General features: G+C 46.2%; 1 protein-coding gene across 7 annotated transcripts in view; it reads right to left on the bottom strand.

Moving 5' to 3' along the window:
- Positions 1–242: 242 nt before the first annotated feature.
- The window catches only part of MAGED1 (MAGE family member D1), a 64,706-nt gene continuing 51,788 nt past the window's right edge, over positions 243–13,160 (bottom strand). For 6 of the 7 annotated variants that reach the window (XM_032399226.1, XM_032399225.1, XM_032399222.1 and 3 more), the window contains 12 exons: positions 6,454–6,527; positions 5,025–5,741; positions 3,668–4,336; positions 3,478–3,541; positions 3,174–3,253; positions 2,909–3,000; positions 2,607–2,686; positions 2,473–2,515; positions 2,147–2,209; positions 1,286–1,400; positions 661–1,046; positions 243–453 (listed from right to left, as the gene is read on the bottom strand). In XM_032399226.1, coding sequence (XP_032255117.1) covers positions 669–1,046; positions 1,286–1,400; positions 2,147–2,209; positions 2,473–2,515; positions 2,607–2,686; positions 2,909–3,000; positions 3,174–3,253; positions 3,478–3,541; positions 3,668–4,336; positions 5,025–5,741; positions 6,454–6,527 — 2,375 coding nt within the window. In that variant the 3' untranslated portion in view covers positions 243–453; positions 661–668. Of the gene's footprint in view, positions 454–660; positions 1,047–1,285; positions 1,401–2,146; positions 2,210–2,472; positions 2,516–2,606; positions 2,687–2,908; positions 3,001–3,173; positions 3,254–3,477; positions 3,542–3,667; positions 4,337–5,024; positions 5,742–6,453; positions 6,528–7,058; positions 7,326–13,160 lie in introns of those variants that run through there. The other variant, XM_032399227.1, reaches the window with a different exon arrangement.

A 13,160-nucleotide genomic window follows, 5' to 3' on the forward strand; every position in this document is an offset into this window, starting at 1 on the left:
ATGTCTATCACATATGAGTCACTTAAGTAATATTTATAAAGTAAACCATACTAGTTATTGGACCTCATTAACATTTGTGTTGATTACTTCCTCCTTTGTTTTCCAATCCATTAACAGGATCTACCCATAGTTTTACCAGTTGAAAGCTAATCTGCCCCTCAGGCTAGAACTGAAGCCCTCTCTTTCCCATATAAACAAGTTGATCTCTCCCCAACATGGAAAAAAGCAGAGAGCACATCCACTTCACTTTGCAGTTTCAACGTTTATTTCTGATACCAAAACTTGACAGCACACAAGGGGGAAAAAAAGCAACAGACAAGGAACAGCAAATAAATTTATCTTGCATGCCACTTTCAGTCAACAGGATGTGGCTCTCTAGATAGCTGTGTTTAGAAGGAATCTGAGGCTTCAGCCTCACTCAGGGGAAAGACTATTGCAACTGATTAGCAATATCTGTGGACATAAGAAAAAAAAAATTAACAATCAATGATATATTTCAAACAGTAAGAAATGTAAATACCAAATAGTGCTTCCCTATACTTTCCTCATCTCCCCACCACAGGTGTCCCTAGGACTCCCAGACTGTGCACATAAATACATTCCCACAGACCCTTTATCTCCCAATAACCCTAACTGCCAAAACCAAAGTGATATACCTACCCAACATCTCACTCAACCCAGAAGAAACCAATGGCACCAAAGTTGGCAGCGAAGTTGGCACTGGCTGTACCACCAGGACCAATAATGGGGCCAGCGAAGGTCTGAGGAAATCTGGAGCGGGCATTCTGGTGGTATCTGGCCCAGAAGGTAAAGGGGATTCTAGACCAGGGATCGCCAAAATCTCCTTCCTCATCCCAGGTCAGCAGCTCAAATTCAATGTCATCCCAGCTCCAGGGCCCAGATACGGCTTCATCTCCAATCCCCATGCGGGTTCTCGCCTCAGCCCGGGCCTCAGCCTCAGCTGCAGCAGCGTCCAGAGCATCCAAGGCCTCATCTGCAGCCTCCATGAACTGCGCAGTCCAGTCACGAGGATCTCTTTTCTGAACCTGAGAGGAAGAAAATAAAACAAAATCCGTAATAGTAGGAGCTAATATTTATGAAGCACCTGCTATATATTTAGTACCCTACTTTGTGCTACTGTTTACATAACAGCAACAATAAATATCACCAGGAATGCAGCACCTAACGTGTGCAATATCCAAGGTCTTATTCCTGCTCTGGACCTTTCCCAGCCAGTCATACCTCATCCCTTGACCTATCAAGTCTGGAGCAGTTCCCCTATTACCTCTGCAATGAATCTCAGCACTTTCATCTTGCTAGTTTCATGGTAGGAACGGAGGCCCCAGAGGAACTCATACTCAGGAGGGTTGCTGTTGGGCACTCGTCTGTAATCCAGGTACCTTATAGAGCAGAAAGGTCTTTGTTTCTACCCAGACAAGAATGGTAGTCCAACAGTGCATCATACTATATTTGACACCCCCAATTTCAGGTAGCAACCACCCCAAACTCATTCCTAAACCTAGCTTAATTCTATTCTTTTTTTAAATTTATTTTTATTTTTTTTTAAGTAGCCTCCATGTCCAACATGAAGCCCAGTGCGGGGCTTGAACACACGACCCTGAGATCAACACCTGAGCTGAGATCAAGAGTCAGATGCCTAACCAACTGAGCCACCCAGGTGCCCCATAAACCTAGCTTAATTATATTCTAACAGCCAGGTCTTCAAATTCCTATACCAGTGCTTCTACATTAAGCAGTCACCTGGAAGTGCAGAGTGGTTTATATAAGGTCACAGAAAGGACAATGCTTAATCTCACCCCTTGTGTCACAGCTCTAGCTCCACGTTCTTGTAATCTTGTTATTGAGCCACAGTTGGCCCATTGCAATGGTTACTGTGCAGTGTAAACCTCAGCATTGGAAATGCCTACTGTGGGGATAGTGAGCAGGCTTTACTTGCAAGATAACTATACTGAAGAAAAATCCAACCACAAGCAGAGATACTCAATAAACACTTCCAAGTACGTATGTGTTTTTCTATGTGAATGTATATGTATAGTTTAAGAAATGAGCATAGGAAGAACTGTCTGAGGCTGACCAGCACATAGAACTCATGAGGACCAGACAAAACCCCTTAGATATCACTTACTTTTGCTTTACAAACTCATAAGTGAGAAGTTTCCTCAGATCTCCAAGAAGAGGATGTCTCACCCTGAAAGAATAAAAAAGAAACCCATAATCAGAGACCATGACACTGCCCAAAGAAAAGAAAAGAGCTTTCTAGCACAGAGGTCAGACATGAGAGAAGAGGCACAGAGTTTAGAACTATTTGCCCATCCACCCAGGTCACATCCTTGGGCTCTGTACCTCCCCAAACCAATTCCCCTAGACCACCAGGCTGGTGCAGTCCTGGGACCATCCTCTGTTGCCAAAGGATGATATAAACAGGCAAGAGATGAGAGAGCCCAATCATACCCAGGACGCAGTCCCATCTTGCGTAGTGCCTCCCAGAGGACAGCTGCAATGGGAGGCAAGGGGAGACAAGGGACGGAAAATGAGCATGGAAATCAGGCTGTAGCCGACCCCCAGCTGCAGGTCCAGCCACTCACCTTCACTGGCACGGTTGCCATTCATGAAGATGACGCCCAAGATCACTAAGAGGAGACCCAGCTTGGGTGTGTCTTTGGTCCTGAAGGAGTACAAAAAAAATATTTTCAGCCATTTGTACGAGACACCCCAGGCAGCTTATCCATCTAGCTTCCCCAGTATTCCTCAGCAAGGGGGTAATTGTACCTCAGTTCTGACAATGACCTGGTATGTGGTCCTGAATCTTGGACCCTGACCTACTTGACACTCCCGGGAAAAAAGCACCACTGAGAAAGGCAATGTTCCACCTCTTTTCCCATCTTACGTTCCCAGTATGCCAGCCAGGGACTCGGGGGTACTGATGAGAATATACAGGTGTTCTTCTTTGTCAATCTCCTTCAGTTGAATCCCAAATTTCTACAGGGACAAGAAAATAGACTATGAAATTACAGTATCTAGCACCAGCTACTCATACTTAGTTGCTCACCTCCCTGTGAGACTTCAGCTCTAAACTCCCAGTAGGAATCCCATGAATCTTTGATATCAAAACCTTCCCTCATTATTCCTGTTCCTCGGGGCTGTCTTCTCACCTTCTCCAGGACAAAGCATGCACGTTCAATGATTTCTGGATAAACATCAGTGTATTCACGGATGATATCCCTCAGCATTTCTGTAGGAGAGAGAACAGAGTACCTGAGCTGAGCAGGAGCCACAGAGCTACAACCCCTTTGCCAGTCCTGCTAAAGGGAACACAGTCAGGGCCCTCAAGGCTGAAAAAGAATCAGCTACAGAAAGAGGGGACTGAAGGAGAGGGGACATATAAGCAAAGGGATGTCCACAGAGCATGGGGTGAGGGGAAGGGCAGAGTGCTAGGGGAGGGCACTGGATGCCTACCTGAGCGCTTGATGGGCACCTTGGTATAATCTTTAAGCATCAGATACTTGACCAACTTATTTGCCTGGGAGAGGAAAAGGAAATCATTAAAGTTATTAAGATATTTACAGGAAACCTGATTGAATTATAGATAGAAGGAGGACAACGACAGGAGGAAGAGGGAAAAGTAACTGGGAATAACAGTTCTTACTCTTTCCTGAAGAAGGGCCACATCTCTGGGCTGTGAGGCACCCAGGTTCTGTGAGGCACGCGAATTGGGAGAGGGGCGCAGGTTTGGTGAGGGTCGCAGGTTCTGCCAGTCAGGTGGAACTGGCCAATCAGTGGGGATCCAGTCAGGTGGGAGTGGCCAGTCAGTGGGGAGTGGCCAATCAGGTGGTAGAGGCCAGTCAGGTGGTAGAGGCCAGTCAGGAGGGCCTTGCCAATCTGGAGGACCCTGCCAGCCTGGTGGGTTCTGCCATCCAGGTGGGGTCTGCCATCCAGGTGGATTCTGCCAGGCCAGTGGGTTCGGCCAGACAACCGGACCAGGCCAGACAATGGGGTTCGGCCAGATAACTGGATTCTGCCAGATCACTGGGTTCGGCCAGATCACTGGGTTCTGCCAAGCAACTGGGTTTTGCCAGGCTGGTGGGGTCTGCCTAGCTGGGGGGCTCTGACGTGCTGGTGGGGTCTGCCTGGCTGGCTGGTTTTGCCAGCCTGATGGGTTCTGCCAGGCCAACGGGGTCTGCCACAGCACATTAGGGGGTGCGCCAGGTGGGTTCTGAGTGGTAACTGGAACCGGTGCAGACCTCCACGTCCCTGTAGCCAGTGGGGCCCGCCTCTGATCCCCACTGCTGTTCTCGTCCACATTCAAGTTATTAATCTGTATCATCAGAGAGAAGGAAGGTCCAGGGTCACCAGATGTTTGTTTCCTTACCCTATCTATTCCAGGAAGGCCCCCTAAAACCCTCACCTGTAGTGACAGCCTGACCCACTAGCCAATGGTCACCCTGAGTCCTGGGCTTGTCTTTCACTGTCTTCCAGGCAGGAGTTTCATCTCTCAATCAGGCCAGGAGCAACCCAAGGGTGGGGCCTGAGGCTTCTCCTCTTCCTATGTCCAACACTGGCTCTGCTTGTACCACCCTGGACAAATCACTCAAGTCACTTCAGCTCTCTGGGACTTAGTTTCCTTCCCTGTAAAACTGACACTATGAACCCTAGCTGGTAATATCTTGAAGATTTAATGAGATAACCTGTATGAATATGCCTAGCTCAAGACCTAACACATGGTGGCTATTATGGAAATGTAAACTGAATTACATACAGAATATATATATATATATATATATATATATATATATATATATATATATAAAATGTGTCCATGTCTCATTTCCCCATTAGTCTGTGGATATTCAGAGGGCAGAAATTATTACATTCACCTTATCATCCCCTACAACCTAACTGAATACAGGCCATTATATATGTATGTTTTGTTTTGTTTAGAACGAATGAACCTAAGAAAAGAAAGGAGAGAGCCCAAAGCAAATTGGAGCTAGCAGGGATCTCACCTTGCGGGTCCTCTTGCCCCGAATTATAGTCCTGGACTCCAGATTCTGAGCCTGGGAACCATCTGCTGATGTCTGTGCAGCTGCACCATCAGATTCAGGGATACCTGGGTTGGTCTCTACCTCAGGCTGAGAAGTGGCCATCTTGGCTTGGTTAATATTCTGGGTCTGGGTATCAACTGTTGGGGCCTTAGTGGTGTCATTCCAAGCCTTAAAGGCTGTTTTAGGCTGAGTGTTGGCCATCTCAGTGGCACTGAGAGACTGAGAGAAATTGTAGGTGGCATTTGGGCCCACCTTAGTAGTGGCATTCTGGGCCTTAAAGGCCATCTCAGACTTGTTAGCAGTTAACTCACTGGTGGTTGCTGCCTGGGAAAAATCATAGGCAGCATTTGGGCCCTTTGGGGTAGCATTCTGGGACTTAAAGGCTGCCTTAGGTGGCGCACTGGGCATCTCCTTGGCATTAAGAGCCTGAGAGAAATCATAGGCACCATTTGGGCCTTTTGTGGTGGCATTCTGAGCCTTAAAGGCTGTTTTGGGCCTAGCGGCAGCTGCTAAAACCTGAATATCACCCATCTCACTGGCTGTTGGGGGCTGTGAACTCTGGGGACTAGCATTCGGCCCAGCTGCTGTGGCCTGGTTGGTAGGTGGAGCCTCCGAGATCTGGATGGCCTCCATCAGGGTCTGCATAAGCAAGGTGCTGTCTTCTACGGAGGCCTCAGCCTGCAAATACAGGGGGAGAAAATGAAATTTCTGGGCCTCCGAAGTGGAAGCAGGAGGGTAGGGGGAGCAGTGCAGGGGAAGTGCAGGCAGGCGGGTGGTGCAAAAAGGCTGAGGCGCAGATTTAGACCACCAGCAAGGGGCGATGGGAGGCAGAATGGTAACAAAACGTGTGGTAGGGATGGAGTCGGGCAGGACTAAATGAGGGGTGGGGCGGAATGAGGAGCGGGGATGAAGTAGAATGAAGGGGGCGGTGGGGGTTGATGGAGGTTAGAGCAGAGCAATGCGGTGTGCGGCAGGAGCTACAGACTCGAGGCGAGCCAGAGCAAGGGTGCCGCCTCGAGGAGTTGAGGAGAATAAGGGGGGGTCGCAGGGGTGGGGAATGCAGGAGAGAGGGAGGGTGGCGGCGGGAGGTTGGGGGAGGGGGTGGCAGACTGCTCTACAAGCGTCAGGACTGTGGAAAAAAATGGTTCCTTACCCAACCCGCATTCTCTGGGCAGATTGCCCTGACTACTAACAGGGTCTCCCCTTTCTCTAAGCAGGGACTGATGGCTGAAAAGGGACGCCCCTCCCCCCCCATAAACCATGGGAATTTGAAAGATGACGGAGTCTAGGCACGAAGAGGGCAAAATCAGATCCAGGCTTTTGGGTGGCCAAAGGGGCCCCAGGGAACTGTCGGCTAGGGAAATGGTGGGGTGGGGAGTGGAGATCTCACCTGGAAGCCGAGGAGGCCCGCACCACAGTCCATTTTCTGAGCCATGGCTCCTGTCCCTCTGGCAAGAGCAGAGCCTGGGGGGTGTGGGGGAGGAGCTGGGCGTTATACTACAGAGGGCAAATACGAAGGACCGAATTTTGGGGGGGGTGTCTGGGGTTTGACTGTGGGGGCGAATGAGGCGCTGAATGTGAGGGGAACGGGCTGGATCAGAGTGGGAAAAGTGAATGGGTGTCAGGATGGAGGCTCTGTATCCCAAGAAGCTACTGACGGGGAGAAGCTTCAAATCGGGGTTCGGAAAGCCAGTAACAGTTCTGAATCCAAGGGGAGTGGGTTGGGACTCGCATATGGTAAATTGAATGGAGGTTTCGAATCGGGAGGAATCGTATGACAGTACAGATTGAGGTCGAGAAATCTGTGGAGATTTTTAACGATGGGAGGGGTTCGGAGAACGAACAGGGGTTCTGAGTAAGGGAGGATCGGGTGAGGGGTGTGAATGGGGGTTTGGGGAGTGGAAGGGGGATCAGAATCCGGGGTAAAGGGATCGAAATGAAAAATGGGGGGCCCGCACCAGGGGGCAGATGCCCTGTCTGGGGGCTAATTCTCACCTTGCCTCAGGCCCCAACCCCAACCCCCTCGTTGCCTCCCTTCTTCACGACTCAGAGGATCGGGATTGCAGTGCTCGGCTCTCTGCAGCCGCACCCTCTCCTTGTCCAGGAGAAAATGCCAGCGCGGCAGCTAGGACGACCCCGCCTCTCCGCCTAATATACCACCCACCGCCTCAGATAGTTGTGCGCATGCGCAAGAACTGACCGACCAAATAAAAGTCCCGCCCGCTTCCCCAACAAAAGCTTCGTCCCGAACACCATGGTGCGCATGTGCAGTGGGAGGCAATCCCGCCCCTTTGCCAACACACCATCCCACCACCAACCAGGTCGACAGTATACCACAGTCCCACCTCCTTCATCAATATCCCCTCCCCCAAACAGATGCGCTGTGCCTTTAGGTCCCACCCCTTGCCCCACACACCGGCCCCCTACCTTTTCCGCAATGCGTCTCTGTTCTATCCCTCCCCTCTTGTGGCCCCTCCTGTCCGGTCGGCAAGCATCTCCACCCCCCTGCCTAGCACCACTTAGGTCACTATTAAGGTGTCCGTGGGGTCTCTAACTGCAACAAGTGCTTAGGCTCCTGCTAAGCCCCCCCCCCCCCCCCCACTTTGGGACCCAGGAAAAGGAATGGCCAGAGAGAAAACACTTGGAGGTAGAAAAAGTCTGCACCTGCCACAAGAATCTGTATGATCCCCCTCAACAGATCCCAGACTCATAAACATTAGCTTCTTTCTTGCCCTTTGTGCAGCTCCAGCCACGCGCATATTTTGCGTGCAGGTGAGGAAGGGAGGGAAGGGAACAGCTTGAACATCACAGCGCAACCTGTGCTGGGGCTTGTCTTTCTCTCATGGCAGCCTTGGGAGGTGGATGTCAGCATCCCCATTTTACAGGTCATAAAGCTGAAGCACAGACACGCTGCATGAACTAGACAAGGCCACAGAGCCAGTAAACAGAAAATGCAAAATGTGGGCCTCGGGTCTTGACTCCAAAACCCATGTTCCACTAGTGCTGGCCTGGGAACTGAGGCACCCTCCCCTCTTCAGTTTTGAGCGACAGATCCCACACATACACCTCTCCTGCCCTGTCAACACCTGTCCCAAACAAGCAAGGTTTGTGCTGAGACTTAAGCTCATGCTCTGCATTTAGGAGAACACAGATAAAGACCCCTAGGACCCACCCACTCTGTGTGGGTCCCTCCAGGTGTGGGAATTGTTCCTAGGGGTCCACTCCATGCTCCCAGTCAGTTCGCTCCCTGTGAGTGGCACAAACACCGCTGCCCCTGAGGCCTTCCTGGTGCCTGCTTGAGCAGCCAGGACAATCAGGCACTTGTGTCCCTGAACCATGGCAAGCCTGGATTCAGTGTAAATGTTTACCCTGGTTCCTTCCAGGGCTTGGGCCTCAATTCCTGGGACGAATTGCTGGGCCATTCTACCGAGCTGTGTGAGCTGGCTCAGGTCATTCCACTTCTCTGAGCCAGATTCTCAACATACAAAATGGGAAGCACAAATAGCACTGACTGGAGTCCGACCCAAGGACACACATGCTGCTATGCTTCCAGATGACTGGAGACTCAGACAGAAAATCATATACAGATGTGAAATGACTCAAATTGAACTGATACTTTCCAAAAATACAAGGCAGACCTTGGTACATTTCACATTTGTTCTGGCATCAGCTCCTGCCAGGAGTCTGCATATGAAAGAAAGCTAATGCTAGGAAGGATGGCAGCATTTGGTCCCCAAGGGCCAACATCAATTCTGCCTGGCTGGATGACTTTCCTCATCTGTTGCATAGCAACCTCCCCTGTCAGCTGCCTGTTTTTCCTCAGCACTTCCTCTGTAAAGTGTCTGCAGTGGGACGTGATCAGACTCAGGAAAGGAGGTCTGAAACACCATTTTATATGCTATCTGCTTCTGTATCTGTATCTCCAGTCTTGGTTTGGCCTATGAATTCTAGATCCATAATCCAACTGCCTGCCTCACTTCTGCAACTGGATATTCCTCAATATCTCCAAATTTAACAGGTCGCAAACTGATTCCTTTGTATATATCCTCTTCCTCAACAACACTGTGTTTCTCCTTTAGTCATGCCACTCTCTCCCCCTTAGAATAAAAAGCCTTTTAGGGAGATGGATTTTTGTTTTATTCATTGCTGTATACCCTGTACCTACAATGGTACCTGGCATATTTTATATGCTCAATGAATGAATCACACCATCCACCCTGTTGCTCAAGCAAGAAACCTGAGAGGTATTCTTTCTTTTTTCCTTCCTGTGATGAGTTCAATTACTTTTCCTTATACAAACAATGCATATTTGTCATGAAAAATTTAAACATTGGGGCGCCTGGGAGGCTCAGTCGGGTTGTACATCTGACTCTTATTTCAGCTCAGGTCATGATCTCAGGGTTGTGAGATTTTCCCCACGTCGGGCTCTATGCTCAGCGTGGAATCTGTTTGAGATTCTCTTCCTCTCCCTCTGCCCCTTGCCCCACTCACACACACTCTAAATAAATAAAATCTTTTAAAAATGAAAATAAAAAATAAAAATTTAAACATTAAATATTTTAGAAATTAAGTAAACATCACTCCAAATGGCACCACACTACCCTGAGATAACTGCCAATAAGATTTGGATGCTACCTTTTCATGTAACACTTCGTGCATATATATGCTTACATAAATGGGATTATATATATGCCATATTTTAAACTGCATTCTTTTGCTTACTGCCTCCCACTCCTTCCACCTCAACCCTCATCTGCCAAACATGCATTTTAACAACCATTTTTATATCTTTCCATGTTTAAAAAGTCATCTTATTTTTTACTATTTTACAAAAATTAAGATCATATACACTTTAATGCATCGGATTTATTTTAGTTAACACTAATCTACCTCTGACTCATTCTTCTACATTGCTGTATAATATTCCACGATAGGGATGTACTGCAATGTAGTCAATCATTTCTCCACTGATGGTCATTCTAGTTTCAAGCTGTTGGGGAGCACATATATACAAACAACACTGCAATAAAATACTTGTACATATATCCTTGTATTTTATGCTTAATGTTTTTCATTCCTGTCACACTAGATGCCCAGGAATAAGACTGACATACTCTACAGTGCTTGGTAATATAAAAACTTTTCCAACCTTTTGTCAATGTGATGTGTATTTTATTGGTATCTCCTGTGGTTTTAATTTACATTTCTGATGTAAGTAGTCAAACACACATTCTTATATTGATGGACCTATTAGATTTCTTTTGTAAAGTAATTGGGCAAGTCTTTTATCTTGTGTTGTCTCTTTGTCTTATTTTTAGGACTTCTTTATACAGTCCTACAGATGCTTATTGAAAACCCTTAGGGCTAGATATATTTCAATTATTTTTTTTTCACATTTTAGTAAGGGAATACTGTGTATATACTCTATATTACATAACAGTTCAAACTGCAAAAGCCTTTATAAAGGCCAGATATTCACTTTTTCACATTCCCTTAGCAGCCAAGAGAATGTGATCTAGGATTTACCAGTGTGGCAGGGTCCTGAAAACTACCCTGAGGTTCAATGATTCACTAGAAGGACTCACTGAACTCAGAAAAGGTGTTACACTCATGGCTATTGTTTATTACAGTAAAAGCGTACTGATTTTAAATCAGCCAAGCTAAAAGGTGCACAGGAAAGACTCCAGGAGAAACCGGGCATACACTTCGGGTTGTCTTCTCTCAGGGGAGTTGTATGGCCAGTGCTTAAATCTCCCAGCAAGATATATGGCAACCTGGGAAGTTTGCCTGAGCTGATTTTACTGGGGGTCAGTCAGGTAGGCATCGGACACTTGTGTGGCTGACCTTAGTTACTCAGCCTCTAGCCTGTGCAGAGGTGCCACAAGGCCACAGGCCCACTATATATGTAATATATACTACCAAAAGGGCCAAGGCCCACTATAAATCATACTGTTAACATAAACTACCTAGTACGGCCCAAAGTTCCAAGTGAACAAAAAGACAACTCTAATCAGGCAGGATATTCCAAGGGCTTGGAGATTATCCCGCAGGAGCTTGTTAAGAGCCAGGCCTATCTTTGGAATGTACAGACATTTTTTGGAAATCACAGGTTTATAGACCGCACACACCTGTGGACTCAATTCTTGTACTACAATCCAGTTTCTAGGAGCAGCACTGGTAGCAGGGCTAAGGGCATCATCTACTATCCAGTGTTCAGTGGTGGCAGTAATGGTAGCTAACCAGCTAATACTTATGGCATGATTTTTGAAAAAACAAATTATTATTAATTCTACTTTTAAATTATTTTGAAATAATTATAGATACACAGGAAATTGCAAAGATAGTACAGAGAGGTCCTATGTACCCCTTCAGCCACTTCCCCCAATGGGCAGTTATGAAACTATAATACAATATCAAAACCAAGAAATTGACATTGGTATGATATATGCATATAGTTCTATCACATGTGGAGGTTTCTATAGTGATCACCACAGCAACCAATATACAGAATTATACCATCCTCAGATTTCCCTATACTACCCCTTTATATTCACATTCATCGTCCTTCCCTCCACTATCCCTAACCCTTAGCAGCCATTAATGTGTTCTCCAACTTTATAATTTCAACAATTCAAAAGGTTATAAAATTGGAATCATACAAGAGGTCGCACTGTGACTTTTTTTTTCACTCAGCATAATACCTTTGAGATACACCCAAATTGTTATGTATTAATGGTTTGTTCCTTTTTATTGCTGAGTACTATTCCATGATATAGATGTGCCACAGTTGGTTTAACAATTCACCCACTGAAGGACATCTGGGTAGTTTCCAGTTTGGGGCTATTATGGAATAAAGCTACTATAAACATTTGTGTACAATTTTTTTTTCTGTGAACATAAGTTCTCATTTCTCTGGGATAAATGCTCAGGACTGCAATTGCTGGGTAGTATAATAAGAACATGTTAGTTGTATAAGAAACTGCCAAACTTTCCCAGAGTGGTTGTATCATTTTACACTCCCACCAGCAATGTGTGAGTGATCCATTTTCTCCAAATCCTTGCCAGCAACCTGTTGTATATTTTTAGCCACTCTCATAAATGTGAACTAATAACTCATTGTGGTTCTAATTTGCATTTCCCTAATGTCTAATGATGTTGAACATTTTTAACATGTACTAAATGTTTCTTCATGTCTTTTGCCCATTTTCTAATTGGTTTCTTTTTCTCTTTTTCATTTCTCTTGTTTCTTGCCTTCCAATGAACTAAATTTTTTTGTAGAATTCTGCTATTCTGTTTGTATCCCTCTAAAATTCATATGTTGAAATTCTAACCTCCCCACAGATGATAATATTAGGAGGTGGGCCTTGGGTTAGGTTGTGAGGGTAGAGTTCTCATGAAAGGGATTAGTGCCTCAGAGGCTCCAGAAATATTTTTAATCCCTTCCACCATGTGAGGACACAGCAAGAAGAGGCCATGAAAAGAGGGCTATGAATAGAGACCTCACCAAATGTAACCATGCTGGTGCCCTGATCTTAGGCTTCTCAGCCTCCAGAACTGTGATAAATAAATTTCTGTTGTTTGTAAGCTACCTAGTCTGTGGTATTTCATTATAACAGCCCAAATGGACTAAGACAAAGTCTATTTTACCTATGTTTTTGAGCATATAACTTTAAATAGACTTTTATAGTGATTGTTATAGGTATCACATTATATATATCATAAATATATGTGTGTATACACACACGTATTTTATTTTTATTTTATAAAGATTTTATTTATTTGTCAGAGAGAGAGAGATTGAGAGAGAGAGAGAGAGCACAAGCAGGGAGACCAGCAGGCAGAGGGAGAAGCAGGCTCCCCGCCGAGCAAGGAGCCCAATGTGGGACTCAATCCCAGGACCCTGGGATCATGACCTGAGCCGAAGGCAGACGCTTAACTGACTGTGCCACCCAGGTATCCCAACACACATATATTTTAAGGTTTTACTGATACTGGCCTGACTGGGAGAGATCTGGGTGCCTAAATGCATATATATATATATTTATAAAATTTATTTCTTACAGTTCTGGAGGCTGAGAAGTCTAAGATCAAAACACC

Source organism: Phoca vitulina, unplaced genomic scaffold (assembly GCF_004348235.1).
Source record: "Phoca vitulina isolate PV1807 unplaced genomic scaffold, GSC_HSeal_1.0 scaffold142, whole genome shotgun sequence".
In the NCBI taxonomy this organism is placed as follows: domain Eukaryota; kingdom Metazoa; phylum Chordata; class Mammalia; order Carnivora; family Phocidae; genus Phoca; species Phoca vitulina.